Source organism: Macrosteles quadrilineatus, unplaced genomic scaffold (genome assembly GCF_028750875.1).
Source record: "Macrosteles quadrilineatus isolate MER2022 unplaced genomic scaffold, UCM_ALF_1.0 Scaffold_3__2_contigs__length_128488019, whole genome shotgun sequence".
Lineage (NCBI taxonomy): Eukaryota > Metazoa > Arthropoda > Insecta > Hemiptera > Cicadellidae > Macrosteles > Macrosteles quadrilineatus.
In genome coordinates, this window is record NW_026542596.1 from 24,691,753 (window position 1) to 24,704,821 (window position 13,069).

The following is a 13,069-nucleotide window of genomic DNA, read 5'->3' on the forward strand; positions in this document are numbered from 1 at the left end:
AAACAAAACAAAGAATCATAGCATATGTTAAAATCAAGCAACGACCTAAACACAGTACAAAGGGAAAAAAATTTGGATGATGATCACTGATCAAATAATACAGAGAAAGTCTTACCTTTCTCTAAGTTTACATTTCAGTCGCAATTTGGAAACGACCACTCATAGAATAGGTACAGTATTTCACAGATATGATTTACGTAGCTAAATAAGGTTATATAGCAAATAATGTTTATCTTATGTTATAGGGAATTAAAAAAACTAACTTTGCACGATTCTGCAGTTTCAAAGGGATCATCCCATTACCAGGTATTCTCAAATCAATATTTTTATCTTAATAGGCTATTATGAACGTGCTTTCTTATTATTCACTTTGAAATATTTTTTATGATCGTGGATGATATCATTGTGTTGGCAATAACTTGGGGTATATTATTGCCCAAGAAGGAGAAGGATAAAGTTGGCTATTTTTTGCGTTTTTCGTTTTTGTTTTACAAGAAAATATCTAATTCCCATAAAAGTTTCATATTGAGGAAAATTTCAGAATGCATTCCCAAAAACTGTCTGATATTTGTAGAAAATGAAGACGAGCAATTAATAAACTGCCAAATCGCATGAACAACTACTTCTGGCAATGTTTTGAGATAGTTGAATGTAGAACATTTTGCTTGTAAACAATGCTTCTCATAGATGTGTTAAATGTACAAAATTTAAGAAAACATTAAACCTCACAAGGTATGGTGACAACTATTTGTGCAATTCTTTCCAAGCAGGCAAGTCTTTAAAGAGTTACATCTGCTAATCATATGGATCCATACAGGATTATTTCTGTCTGAATTGCAAAATCTGGCCAAGATTGCTCAACTGGCTTTCACTGCTATGAAAGCAATCCTAGTTTTTATAGTATTGCTAACTTGCCTAGTCTATCAGAGCTTGGAACTTCTATCCTAGGTGGGTTTGAATCCCACCAACTAATACCTAATGCATTTAGCCATGCTAGGAAGCATTGACTCAGTCTGTAGTACAGTGTTTTTTTTTTTTTTTTTTTTTTTTATTTAGGTTAAGGACTCTACTTGTTAGAAAAAAACAAAAGATTCCATAGGCGAGGAGAACTGTCGCTATAAAGACTCCTTACACAAAGCTCCAGCTAAAAATAAAAAATGTATTGAAATGAGAGGTAACCCATCAAGTATTTTAGACCAAGGTATAGGCATTATAAATGGAAGTTTTGTTCCAGAAACTAAGGGATATTCAAAGTAGCTAGAAGTGTTGATGTATCAGAAAGTCCCAACTAAAAGGTTATACCACAGAGAAGTAATATACAAAAGAAACATTCGTTTAGTACACTTAAGTGGTTTCTAGCACTAGTGCTGGTATCTAGGGTAATAGCTCCCCCGCCATCATGTACTACAACGCTCTCGGTGGAGGAAGTCCCTGTGCCCTCCTGTGCGATAGGAATTTCTGCATAGTGTTCACCATTCAGGCTCTTCCTTGTGAAAAGTATATTTCTGTCCCAACATTCTAGAGCTGAAAGTGCATGGTTGTCTCATAAGTTTTTATCCTCTGTAACTTACTAAGCTGTGGTTAAACTGACCTCCACACTGTCAAAAAAAATTAAAATGTAAAGGTTAAACTTTGAAAACTAATTAGCTCTACTGTACAGTTATTTGTGAGTCTAGTTCATAGTGTTTCTACTATGTTTTTAAGCTTTTATTATTTTTTTATCAGTATTTTTTCATTTGGCATTTTTTTCTAAATTTTTGCAAGGGAATGGTCCAAACCCTAGTCTTGTTACCATCCAACATCAATCTTTTGTTAAGGGAGCATAATCAGTAATAGCCCTATGACCAAAGGAAATCGGGGTCCAGAATCAGTAAATTTGTTGGAGACATTTACTTTGGAAATGCTATAATTCAAAGAAAGCTATAAAGTGTTAATCTCTTTATTTCCATGGAAGCGAATATTTATCCATCCCCCAAAAAAATTTTTGTCGCTGTATTATTTAATTAAAACTATGTGTGAGAGGACAAAAGATGACTTTGTTTCAGTATATAAGAAAACGTACATCAGAAAATATGGTTTCAGGTTAAATTAGTTCCCAAACTGTAGTTTTTATTTTATAAATTAAGAATATAGGTAATCAATGGTACATTATAGAGATTACTAAATGAAGGTTTACACACTACGATGAAACATATGACATGTCTGCAACGACAAATCGCTACATTTTGCCGGATATTGGGCCGTGCTGTTTAGACGTTCCATCTTTTACAGCTTCTTTGTTTTATTCATCAAGCACTTCTACGAACTTTGTCAGAAACTTACAAGAGGCTTGAAGGAGTACTGGTAATTTTCAAAAACACAAGATTGAAATAATATTTAAACTGCACTGTAAGCGAATTCAACAAAACTGAGGCCTATAGGGTGCAACGATTGTTCTGAGTGACCGTTTACACGCACTGACCTGTCAGTGTAACCTCATGAAATTGATGGTTATTCGCACCAACCTTATAGTCCGACTCCAATTCCGACAAAATGTAACTACGAATGTCTTGTAACCGTGACGTAACTACATGTCTTGTAGTTTATACATTCCGACTTGCTTGCAACGATTTATCATGGCACAAAAATCATTATGTTTTATCGTAGTGAGTAGACCTACCTTAACAATGCGCCAGTAAGGCTGTGAGAAAAAGCACAGATACTAATGTTAATTGTGTAATCAATGTATGACTCCCATGGTGACAAACACATGTAATTCACCACTATAAAGAATTTACCTTCATTCTCTTCTTGGCTAGGCATATTAGTCTTAACAAATATAGTGATTATGTGAATGTAAATTAGTTTCAATAATTTAAAACTTACTAAGCCTGTGCACCTCGCTGTCTTCCATCTTTTGAATGTAATAGTGTCATCAATTTTAATAAGCCCAGTAGTGATTATGATTTTGTTACAGACCTGAACCGATACACCAGGAGAATAAGGATTACAAGGATGTGTTATCAGGGCCGTACACAGAGTATGTGTTACCAAACACCCATGTCTCGTTGGAGCAACCGTTTGAACAAATGCAACATTACTATGAAAAGGCAAGTTAAAATTTAACATCAATGTTTTACTTAAAGTGGTTTAAATACCTGCATTTAAGTAATCCAATTCGTTGCTTGTGTTGCAACCGGTTTCAACTCCGTGGAGTCATCTTCAGGCATCCAAGGATGTAGTGAAGATGACTCCACGGAGTTGAAACTGGTTGCAACACAAGCAACGAATTGGATTACTTAAATGCAGGTATTTAAACCACTTTAAGTATTATACAGTAATCCGGAGGCTAACATCCATCAATATGATCAATGTTTTTAATTTCAATGAAAAATTATTACTAAACTCAACCTCAACATTACCAAATTCTACCTGAGTAACCCTCTGGTATTCTTGAAAGAATGTACAATAGTTATACATGCTAAGTGGCTTGTCAATGGCACAAAATTGGACTTGCCCACTGCCCACAAGATTTTTATGTTTCTCTTTAATTAGATATTTTTTAGTTTAACCCTTAAGCGCCCAGACTTGTTTTTTTTTATGCTGGAGCGTGTGCACGGGTCTGGTGGACTCCCAAATAAAAATGGGTACCTATATAAAAAAAGCTTTTGATATTTAGCTCTTTAAACTTTAGACATATTTTCACCCCACACTACATAAAACACATGATTGGATTTTCTGTTTATATTTTGTTATTTCGTCACCAGCATGGCAACCAATAAGGCCCATGATAATTTTTTTTTATTTATTTTAAATTCATTATTTGTTGTGCTTATTTTTTAGACTATTTTAATTTATAAAGGGATTCTTCACATCTACACGCAAATATATTTCTAACAGTATGCATAGATTTTCCCTGCGATGCACACGAGCTGAGATTAAAGATTTTCAAGAAACATGTTTGCCTATATTTAGGATGTCTTTAGTTCATAAAATTTAGTTTTTTTATATTTTTCCCTCTGATCACGGGTATTTAGCATATTGTAGTCTCGGAACCTGGAATTTATGTAAATCCGACCTGATAAGGTCTAATTCTGCCTGAATCTACCTGTAGGTCCCACAACTGACGAATTACCAAGATCGCCCAGTAGTAGCATACCATTCTGATCATCTTGGGATCACATCATTTTGTCCAAGTTTTCAGATGTCCAAGTTTGTTACAAATTACAAAATATTAGGAAAATCAGTTGTTTGAGTTTTAATTTGTCCGAGGTTTGATAAATAACTAATAATATTTCAATAAATAAACTGTCCGATTTTTTATTTGTCAGAGTTTATTAAATTACTACAGAACCCGTGCGGCTCATTATGAGCCGCATAGTATGAAACATAACGCCAAAAAAAAATGTTATGCTAAAAGTCGAGTAATTCCAGTTACATCTTAGAGTTAGACACACAGCATGTTTAAACACTTGTTAGAAACTAATTTTAAATATCTCTATTTGCGTGGTCAAGGTTCACCGACATTATTTATGCTCTCAGTTTTAACTGATAACTTCTAATGAATGCTAAACGATCTGCTTCAATTCGAGTTAACATGTTGCAACAAAGTTTGTCCAGCATTGAGAATTGAAGAAAACTTTTGCGTTACTGATAACCTGTGTTAATTAATATAACTTGGGTTATTTTATTTCTTTTATTTTTGAGACATCCCCCTAAACCAACGAATTTTCACCGTAGCCTAGAGAATCCTGAAAAGTGGGGTGATATCAACCATTTTATGTGCTAAATTTTTTACACATAATACTCTGGGTTACCAACTGGGCAGCTATAATCTGCTTTGAATAGGCTAAAGCAGCAACACCATTGAACATTGGTTAGGTAACGTATTTAAACGTGTTGTCTGTCAGTCACAGTATATGCCCCTCATCAGAACTTTCTCACGTTGTTCAGTGGAATTTACCATAATACCTGACCCAAAGTTTTGAAAGTATGGATTCATTTATCAAAATAAGTTGGATAACTTGTAGCTATAAGATTTTCGGATAGAAATTATCATTTTCTCTTTTTGAGCAGCGTATATTATTTACCTCTCCTGAATCAAAAAAATAATTTGACTGCAACTACTCGATCGTTGAATACATGAACACTAATTCCTTCACTTATGTTTGGTCTAATAAAACTTTCAATAGCAATTGAGTTTTTGAAAATTCTTATTTTTGACTTGAAATGTCTGGATTGTGTTGGTGAATTTAGTCAAAATACTTTTATAAGTTTGTCCAAGGAACTGGCAACATATCCTAGATGTAAACAATCCAATTGCGTTTTTCTCAACTGAAGTAGAGCAAAATAAAAACATAAGGTCCGCCAAGATTTGGTATAATCTTACTACTTGAACTTATCATAAGCAAGGCATTATTATAGTGTCTACTAAATGTTTTGAAATATCTCGATCTGTCAGTGTCAGAAGTAAACATTTCTTGCATGAATTCATTTTATCTGACATTAGGCAAGTTTACTTTACCACCATGGCAACACTATGTGCTTCGTATATTTTTTCACTTCCAAAGTAAATTGCATAGCAGAACTGGCAAATATTATTCATCTCACCAAGTGAATGTGGTGTATCTGGATGGGTATCTGTTAGACCAGGCCTCTCTTTTTCTACTCTAAATAAATAAATAAATAAATAATTCTTTATTGTCACATCAACGTTTTAAATCATAGCACAGCTAAAAAACAGATGACATTGTCAAGATTATTACTAACTTAACCTAATGTACAACAATATGTCTTATGCATAAAAAATGTTTGTAAACAAGTTGGCAAAAATTTGTTAAACGATGACAGAAAAAAAATTAGTTTCTATGTACAAAATAGAGTCATATTGATTGGTTAGTTTCATTGAGGTAATCATTAACACTGTAATACGTTTTGCTAATCAGAAAATCAGCAAGGCTGCTTTTAAAAGATTTGTTATTAATTACATTTTTTAGAGTTGAGGGTAGTTTTTTAAAAAGTTTTTTCCCCATGTATTTAGGTGTTTTTTCTACAAGCTTCAGTCGGTGTCTCGGATATTGGAAATTATTTTTAAATCTAGTGCTATATATGTGGTCAAAGTTTTCGCTAATGTAGTCATCAAAATTTGAATGCACCGCTAACAATGTTTTGTAAATAATCAAATTTGGAATAGTCATAATATTCAATTCTTTAAAAACTGTTTTGCACGAAGATTTCCATGGTAAAAAAGTCATAATTCTTATAAACTTTTTTTGAATTTTAAAAACTTTTTCAATTTCAGAGGCGAACCCCCAAAATTCAATTCCATACTGTACTATTGAATAAATAAAAGTAAGCATAATAGAGCATGACAGAAGTTTTCAGGTCTATAGAATTTCTTAAGCATAACATTTGAAAACAGGCTGAATTTAATTTTCCAATTACTGACTGAATGCACTTACTCCAGGTCAAGTGTTTATCAATATATAGCCCTAAACATTTTACATTATCATCAGTTGGTTGAGATTGATCAGTGAATGCCATTGATTGAGGTGTACAAAATCTTACAAATTTGGTTTTCTCTTCATTCATTTTCAATCCATTGATCTCAAACCACTTCCCCAATTCGGTTAGGCTTTCTTCAATTTTATGTTTTAATCCCTCATTGTTTTTTGTTTTAACTACTGCAGTAGTATCATCTGCATACAGAATTAGATTATTTGAAACATTTTTTGGAAGATCATTGATATATATAAGAAATAGAAGAGGCCCCAAAATCGAACCTTGAGGCACTCCTATTTTAATTTTTTGCCATTCTGACTTTACTTTTAAATTATCTTTACAAATGACTGTTCTCTGATAGCGATTATTTAAGTAAGATTTCAACCATGACACTGAATTTCCAGAAAAGGGATACGACTCTAGTTTTTTTATGAGGATATCATGATTGACACAGTCAAACGCCTTGGATAAGTCACAAAACACCCCCATTGTGCTATGCGACTCATCCAAGGCCCATGACACCTCCTCAACAAAGTCTGAGAGCGCATAACAAAGTCTCTCCTCATACGCATAAGATATCTTACTAAATCAAACACAGCAATCTTTATTAAGCAGCACAAACATCTTTCCTTCATTTATACAGGATGTTTGAGCTCTTTTTAGGGGAGTTTTAAAAATAATAATAATATAAGTAGCATTGAAAACGTATCTACCGGTTGTTTATCGGGAACACTTGACGGTATTAATTATTTTGACTTATTGTTGGTGTGATGTAAACACATACTATTTGTCTCCTCCTCCCGTTTACAATATTTCTTCTTTGAACTTGAGGCATTTTCTGTTCTTCCAACAAAACTGATTAACTGTTTAACTTGGTCTTAACCTATTTACTCACAAAAAGCTAATGAGTTTCTTATTATAAACAGCTGTTTTTTGTTTTTAAATTTGTTCTATGTATTTCTTATGTGGAAAACCCGACCTTCGAGAGGGTCTCACACCCTTAAGAGTAGACATTTTTAAATTCTAAAACCTTATTGCAAAACTACATATTGAGACAAATCTTTTGGCACCTTAAACGTTGAAATTGGTCCACAAATAATGGATTTGCGTTAACAAAAAACGGCTTCACGTATTATATATATAGATATTGTACTTATTTACTACAATAATTTAATAGATATTATAAAATATCAGTTGTCTGAGTTTTCATTTGTCTGAGGTTTTAAATGATTTCAAAAAATGTTAAAAATTCTGAGTATCGTCAGCATCAAAAGTGACACCGTGCGCCGAGACTAGCGTCACAGGGTCCTGGTCAGAAACCGATGAGAACCTCTTCTGCGAAGAAGTGGGGAATTTTTATTTTTATCAACAGGACAATCCTTATATATAATACGTGAAGGCGATTTCTACGAAACACTACTCCTCCGTTAATAATGGACGTATTTTTACAAACAATGTGTCAAAATTAAGTATTTTTTAAATAGACGCCCCCTTTCACCAATTCATATAATAAAAGTCCTCGGGCTTTGCCCCACAGTCCATCAAAATCCCAATGTATTTCTTATGAAAAAAATATTTTGTTTACTTAAATAGACAAATAATTTGTAATAATTGCATACTACAACAGCTGTTCATAGTCACAAGAGCGTTCGTTTTCAGTTTCGATAACTGTAGTGGAGTGATTGATTACACATTATCTTTGAGTTGACTCTTCGGTTGACTCGTTGAGTCATCGGAAATTATGATTGTTTTTAGTTTTTAAATAACGCCTGTAATACTTTACAATTGCTCGAATTTGAGCAACAGGTGCACTAGTTTTTATTTATTAGTAAACCTCTATTCGATTTTTATCTTATATCTTTTTTATATTATCAGCAAGTTTGGTTGGTTAGGTTTATTTATAATTAAAAATTATAAAATTAAGTTTATAATTTTTCTTAAGTTGACGTGAGCCCACAATCCCCCAGTCCTTTGCAGAAGAGGTTCTCATCGGTTTTTGATCAGGATCCAGAGACGCTAGTCTCTGAGCGGGATGTTACTTTTGATGCTGACGATACTTGGACAGTTGATATTTCAAAACTTTTTAAAATAATTTTAAACCTCGGACTAATGAAAACTCGGACAGTTGATTTAACAAGATTAATGTTATTTACACCAACCTCGGACAAATTAAAAGTTATTTATTAAACCTCGGACAACAGATTTTTCTAATATTTTGTAATTTTTACCAAACTCAGACAACTGAAAACTTGGACAAATGAACCTCACCCATCATCTTGCTAAGCAAGATAAATCTAAGTTCTACATTAAATAAAACCTACAACACACAAACCAAATCAGCTGCAAGCAAAACCAAAACTTTCAGTTTTAAGCGTTTTTGCATACGTATTTGTAATATTTCAATTGGTAAAAGTTTCTTCCTTGCTTTCAACAGGTAATCAAAAGCCACCCAAAAATTAAGAAACACTTAAATAAGCTGCCTGATGAAGCTGTCATTGCAGCAGACTTTGCCAATAGAGGACGTACGGTGTACCAAGTTGACTATTGTAACATCGGTGAGTCTCAGAAAAAATAAACTCTAGACTAGATCAATTTGATTTTTAAGGGAAATACATTGCTCCAGGAAAGCAGCCAGCACAGACAAAGGATTTACCTTCAAATCATCGTCTAGCTTAGTATTGAAATTAGTTCAAAAACAAGAAACACAAGAAGGTGAAAGAATGTTATTCATCCAGTGGTGGTTAGTGTGTTTGCATGAATGAAATTTTAATATTAATCTTAATATATAAAAGGCAAAGCCCTCACTGACTCACTGACTGACTCACTCACTCACTCATCACTAATTTTCCCACTTCCCATTTACCTAGGAGGCTGAAATTCGGTACACCGATTCTTTGGACATTAAATAGGAAAACTAAGTAGTTTTTATTCTGATCGGTCTTTCGGGCTCCGCCCCAGTGGCTCTGGAGTTTCCCATGTTAACCTTATGATTTTTCATATTTAAAAGGAATTAATGAATCTTAACAGCTGTTTCAATTAAAACAAGTTGGTTCTGTTCTATGATGTTCAATAGCATTAAAGTTACAAGGATTACCAAAAGGGTGCAGCACTATTATTTTTTTTTAATTTATGACAACAGTTAATTTGCAACCAAAAGGTGAGTGAGCGTAGCGAGCGAACTTCAACCTGGAGGCGAGTTAGCGTAGCGAACGATCTAACCTTAAGGCAAGTGAGCGCAGCGAACGAGCTCCTACCTAAAGGTGAGTGAGCGTAGCGAACGAACTTCAACCAGGACATGATTGAGCCATGCGAATACTTATGAAGTTGAACGGGGCAAAGCCCGCGGGTACAGCTAGTCTTGAATAAACTGAAGTTCATTATAAGCTTTATGTAGTATAATTAAATTCAACAAACATTTGTTTCTCACCAATAGAAAAAACAAACAGTATGAATGAGTAAAACATTTATGTATTGCTTGATCCGAGATATACCGGTATAACATAAGTGAAAAATCATCCAACGGTATCACTATTTATTTTGTGTGGATTTTTTCTTTCTAGCTCTTCCTCAAATTGATTGCACATTAGAACTACCAACAGAAGGGAGGTTTCACCACCTGAATCCACATTATTGTACATAGATATACTGCATTCTGGCTATCTACCGTCATTGGCTTTTGGATTCTGAAGCCTGAAGTAGATAAACAGTCTCTCTTCTTTAAGTACCAGCTGTTGTCTATATAAAAATAAAATAACATAGTTGAACAGAGTGAATGCGCTACCCTCTAAGATAGTTTTTGTTACTGAGACAGTTGATTCGACATAGCTCACAATATAGTTTGACTTCATTAGAAAGGTGTTATGTATTTGTCAAAATATGCATGAACTGTTGTTGCAGAAGATGGGTTTGAGTCGGCCAAGAGTCGTGCCAGACGTCGTGTCAGTTTGCCGCCAGACTGGGGAGAGATACCATGCACGACACAGCAAGCTTCGTTCCGCCCTCCCACCAAGATAGCTTCGTTTAATCTACATGTTCCTCCAGTCGAGCCTCCCAAGTCAGCACTGCAGCCTAATCGTAAGTATTGATGCAGCCATAAGTGTTCCATTATTAGAAAAGGTTCTAGAATTGCAATCTATGAAAAAAGAAAAGTGGATTCAATTGTTTAAAATATATTAATCAACAAAAACACAGCTTTAAGAGTACCTAGTTTGAGAAACTTAAAAAATAAATTGTTCTAAACTTCAACAGTTTTCATTAAAAAAAGAGGAATTTGAAATTTTATTCAACCACAACATTATCTAACATATGTCATACATTGCTCATCTATATAAAGCCCAAAGTACCCATGAACTTTTGAGAAGACTACAAGTCACATCCCCATAAACCATATACTTCAAATGTTCTTTGTCATGACGAGAAACCTTGAGCAAAACTATCCATTATTTCTTAAATTGCCCTTTAAGGTCATAATTGCTTTCCAAAGGGAACTTTCCATATACCTATTGTTAAACATACCTCACCTGTACTTATTTGTACGTTATTCTTTCAATTTTTTTTTTTTATGAGGTGTGATTTTTTGTTTGTATTACTGTATTCTGTTTTGTTTATTTCAGCTTCTTAACCAATCAGTAGTTTTATTAATACTTATGAAGCCAAACAGGGTGAAGCCCGAGGGTTTTAGCTAGTACTTTGTAATTTTTATTGTTTACATTTATCACAAATTGCAGAAAAGAGACAATGAGTATTAAAAGACTAAAGAGTCAGCGAATGGACAGATCAACTCAAAATTATTTTCATTTTATTGCTTTTAGCGAATTTCCCATATAAGGAATAAGCTATTACTGCAGGTCTCATGGTAAGACCTAGACCCGGGACCGATTTTAACGAGTTTGCGAACCAGCATGATCGGACCATGGGAACTGGGGTTTAATGGGTTTAACTGGGGTAAAATTGGTTTTTCCTATTTTTGATCCAAAAAACATAAAATTTAGCAATTTCTTTCCAAACCTTTTTGTAGAGCTAGTCTGCAGGTTTGCTGTGGCGAGGGTATTTTTATGTAAGACGTTCATAAAGATGTAAGGTTTCATCCTTACATCTTAAAAAAGAGATTTGCATAGCCTTTGACCAAAGTAGGACAACTTTTGTTTTTACTGAGATGGTTTAGTATGTTGAAATATCAGCCTTAATTCTCGTCAATGATAACGACCATTTTACTAATTGAAAATGGAACCTTTTTTAACTTCAAATAACTGTAGCAGCTAGGTCGCCAAGAGTTATTTGAAACAGTTTAGTTGTCTCTGTAACAAGTTTAAAATTACTTTGGGTGAATTCTTAATTTTTCCTGTGAGGTTGGTAACTTCTCATTGTATATTTTTTTTAATGCTTTCAAGCATAAATTTTGTGTGTTACAGCGAAAGAGAGGGATATCTTGAAGGTGACCACAGGTTTGTCAGAGTATGAGGCCAAGATTGGAGTCCTCGGTGATCTGATCCAGAAGGATCGTCTGCATGGGGAACATCAGGAAAATCTTGAGTGTCTCAAGTACCAGCAGATGCTGCAAGACTTCAGAGTCGATGTCACATCAAAGTAGAGACTCTGTGACAATCATTTCATTTCAACATTGATAATTTTTTGATGAAAATAAATTTTTTTTATCCTGCTGTTTGTTTGGACCTAATAGAAAACCAACCTACAGCTACTCTGTATTTAATTATGTTCATAAAAATTAGAGTCTATTTTCTAAATAAATGGTCTGGAAAAATATTGTTGTACTACGACATGTCAAACCTTAAAGCCCTATTCAGGAACATAAAATGGGGATGGTTAACGTTGGATTTAATATTATAAATCAAGAACATATCAAGTGTCCTATGAATTTTGTAATGCTTATAAAAATATCTTTCCTAAGTAATTTTTTACTTTTTTAAAACGTTTTTATTAGCTCGCTTTCTTGTACGGTACAAATTTTGCAATCAATTTTAGACTTGAAACTTGAAACATAGCTCACAAATGGATGACAATGCAATTTTATATCATTTAATTTTCATATTTCCCTTGGGCTACACCCCATAGGCTTCCAAATTTTCCATGTTTACATTTTGAAAGAATGTAAATATATCAATTAATTTAAGTCAGCTGTAAATACTTAAATTTGACAGTTAGAAGAGCAGATGTTAAGAGGTACAGGTTTTGCTCCCGAGGATATTCTAAAAATATAAAACAAGCATTTCAAAATAAAGATAAAACATCTGATTGCAGATAATAAGGTTTTGGTTACGTATTAACAGGCCATATAAAATAGATTTAACATATTTACACATTAAAGACTAAAAAAGTAGAAAATAATTGATAAATATGTTGAGAGAATAAATACTTGTAAGATTTAAAACGAAAAACGTGGGATGCATGCAATAGATCATAATAGTTCAATAGGTGAAGTTAATTGGAAATTAGCATGCGCCCCACGTTTTTAGTTTTAAATCTTACAAGTATTTATTCTCTCAAATTATTTTATACTTTTTAGTGTATTTGAAAACGTGGCATTTTTAAAAAGTATTTTTATTTATAAATTATTTATCTTCAAATTGTC

At 33.4% G+C, this 13,069-nt stretch overlaps 1 protein-coding gene across 1 annotated transcript; it reads left to right on the forward strand.

The window, feature by feature from the left end:
- Positions 1 to 2,011: 2,011 nt before the first annotated feature.
- LOC128991162 (uncharacterized) lies at positions 2,012 to 12,151 on the forward strand. Its single transcript, XM_054413939.1, has 5 exons — positions 2,012 to 2,082; positions 2,957 to 3,089; positions 8,915 to 9,035; positions 10,378 to 10,554; positions 11,892 to 12,151. The coding sequence occupies exons 1-5, from the start codon at positions 2,012 to 2,014 to the stop codon at positions 12,068 to 12,070; spliced, it is 681 nt and encodes a 226-aa protein (XP_054269914.1). The 3' UTR covers positions 12,071 to 12,151.
- The last annotated feature ends 918 nt before the right edge of the window (positions 12,152 to 13,069 follow it).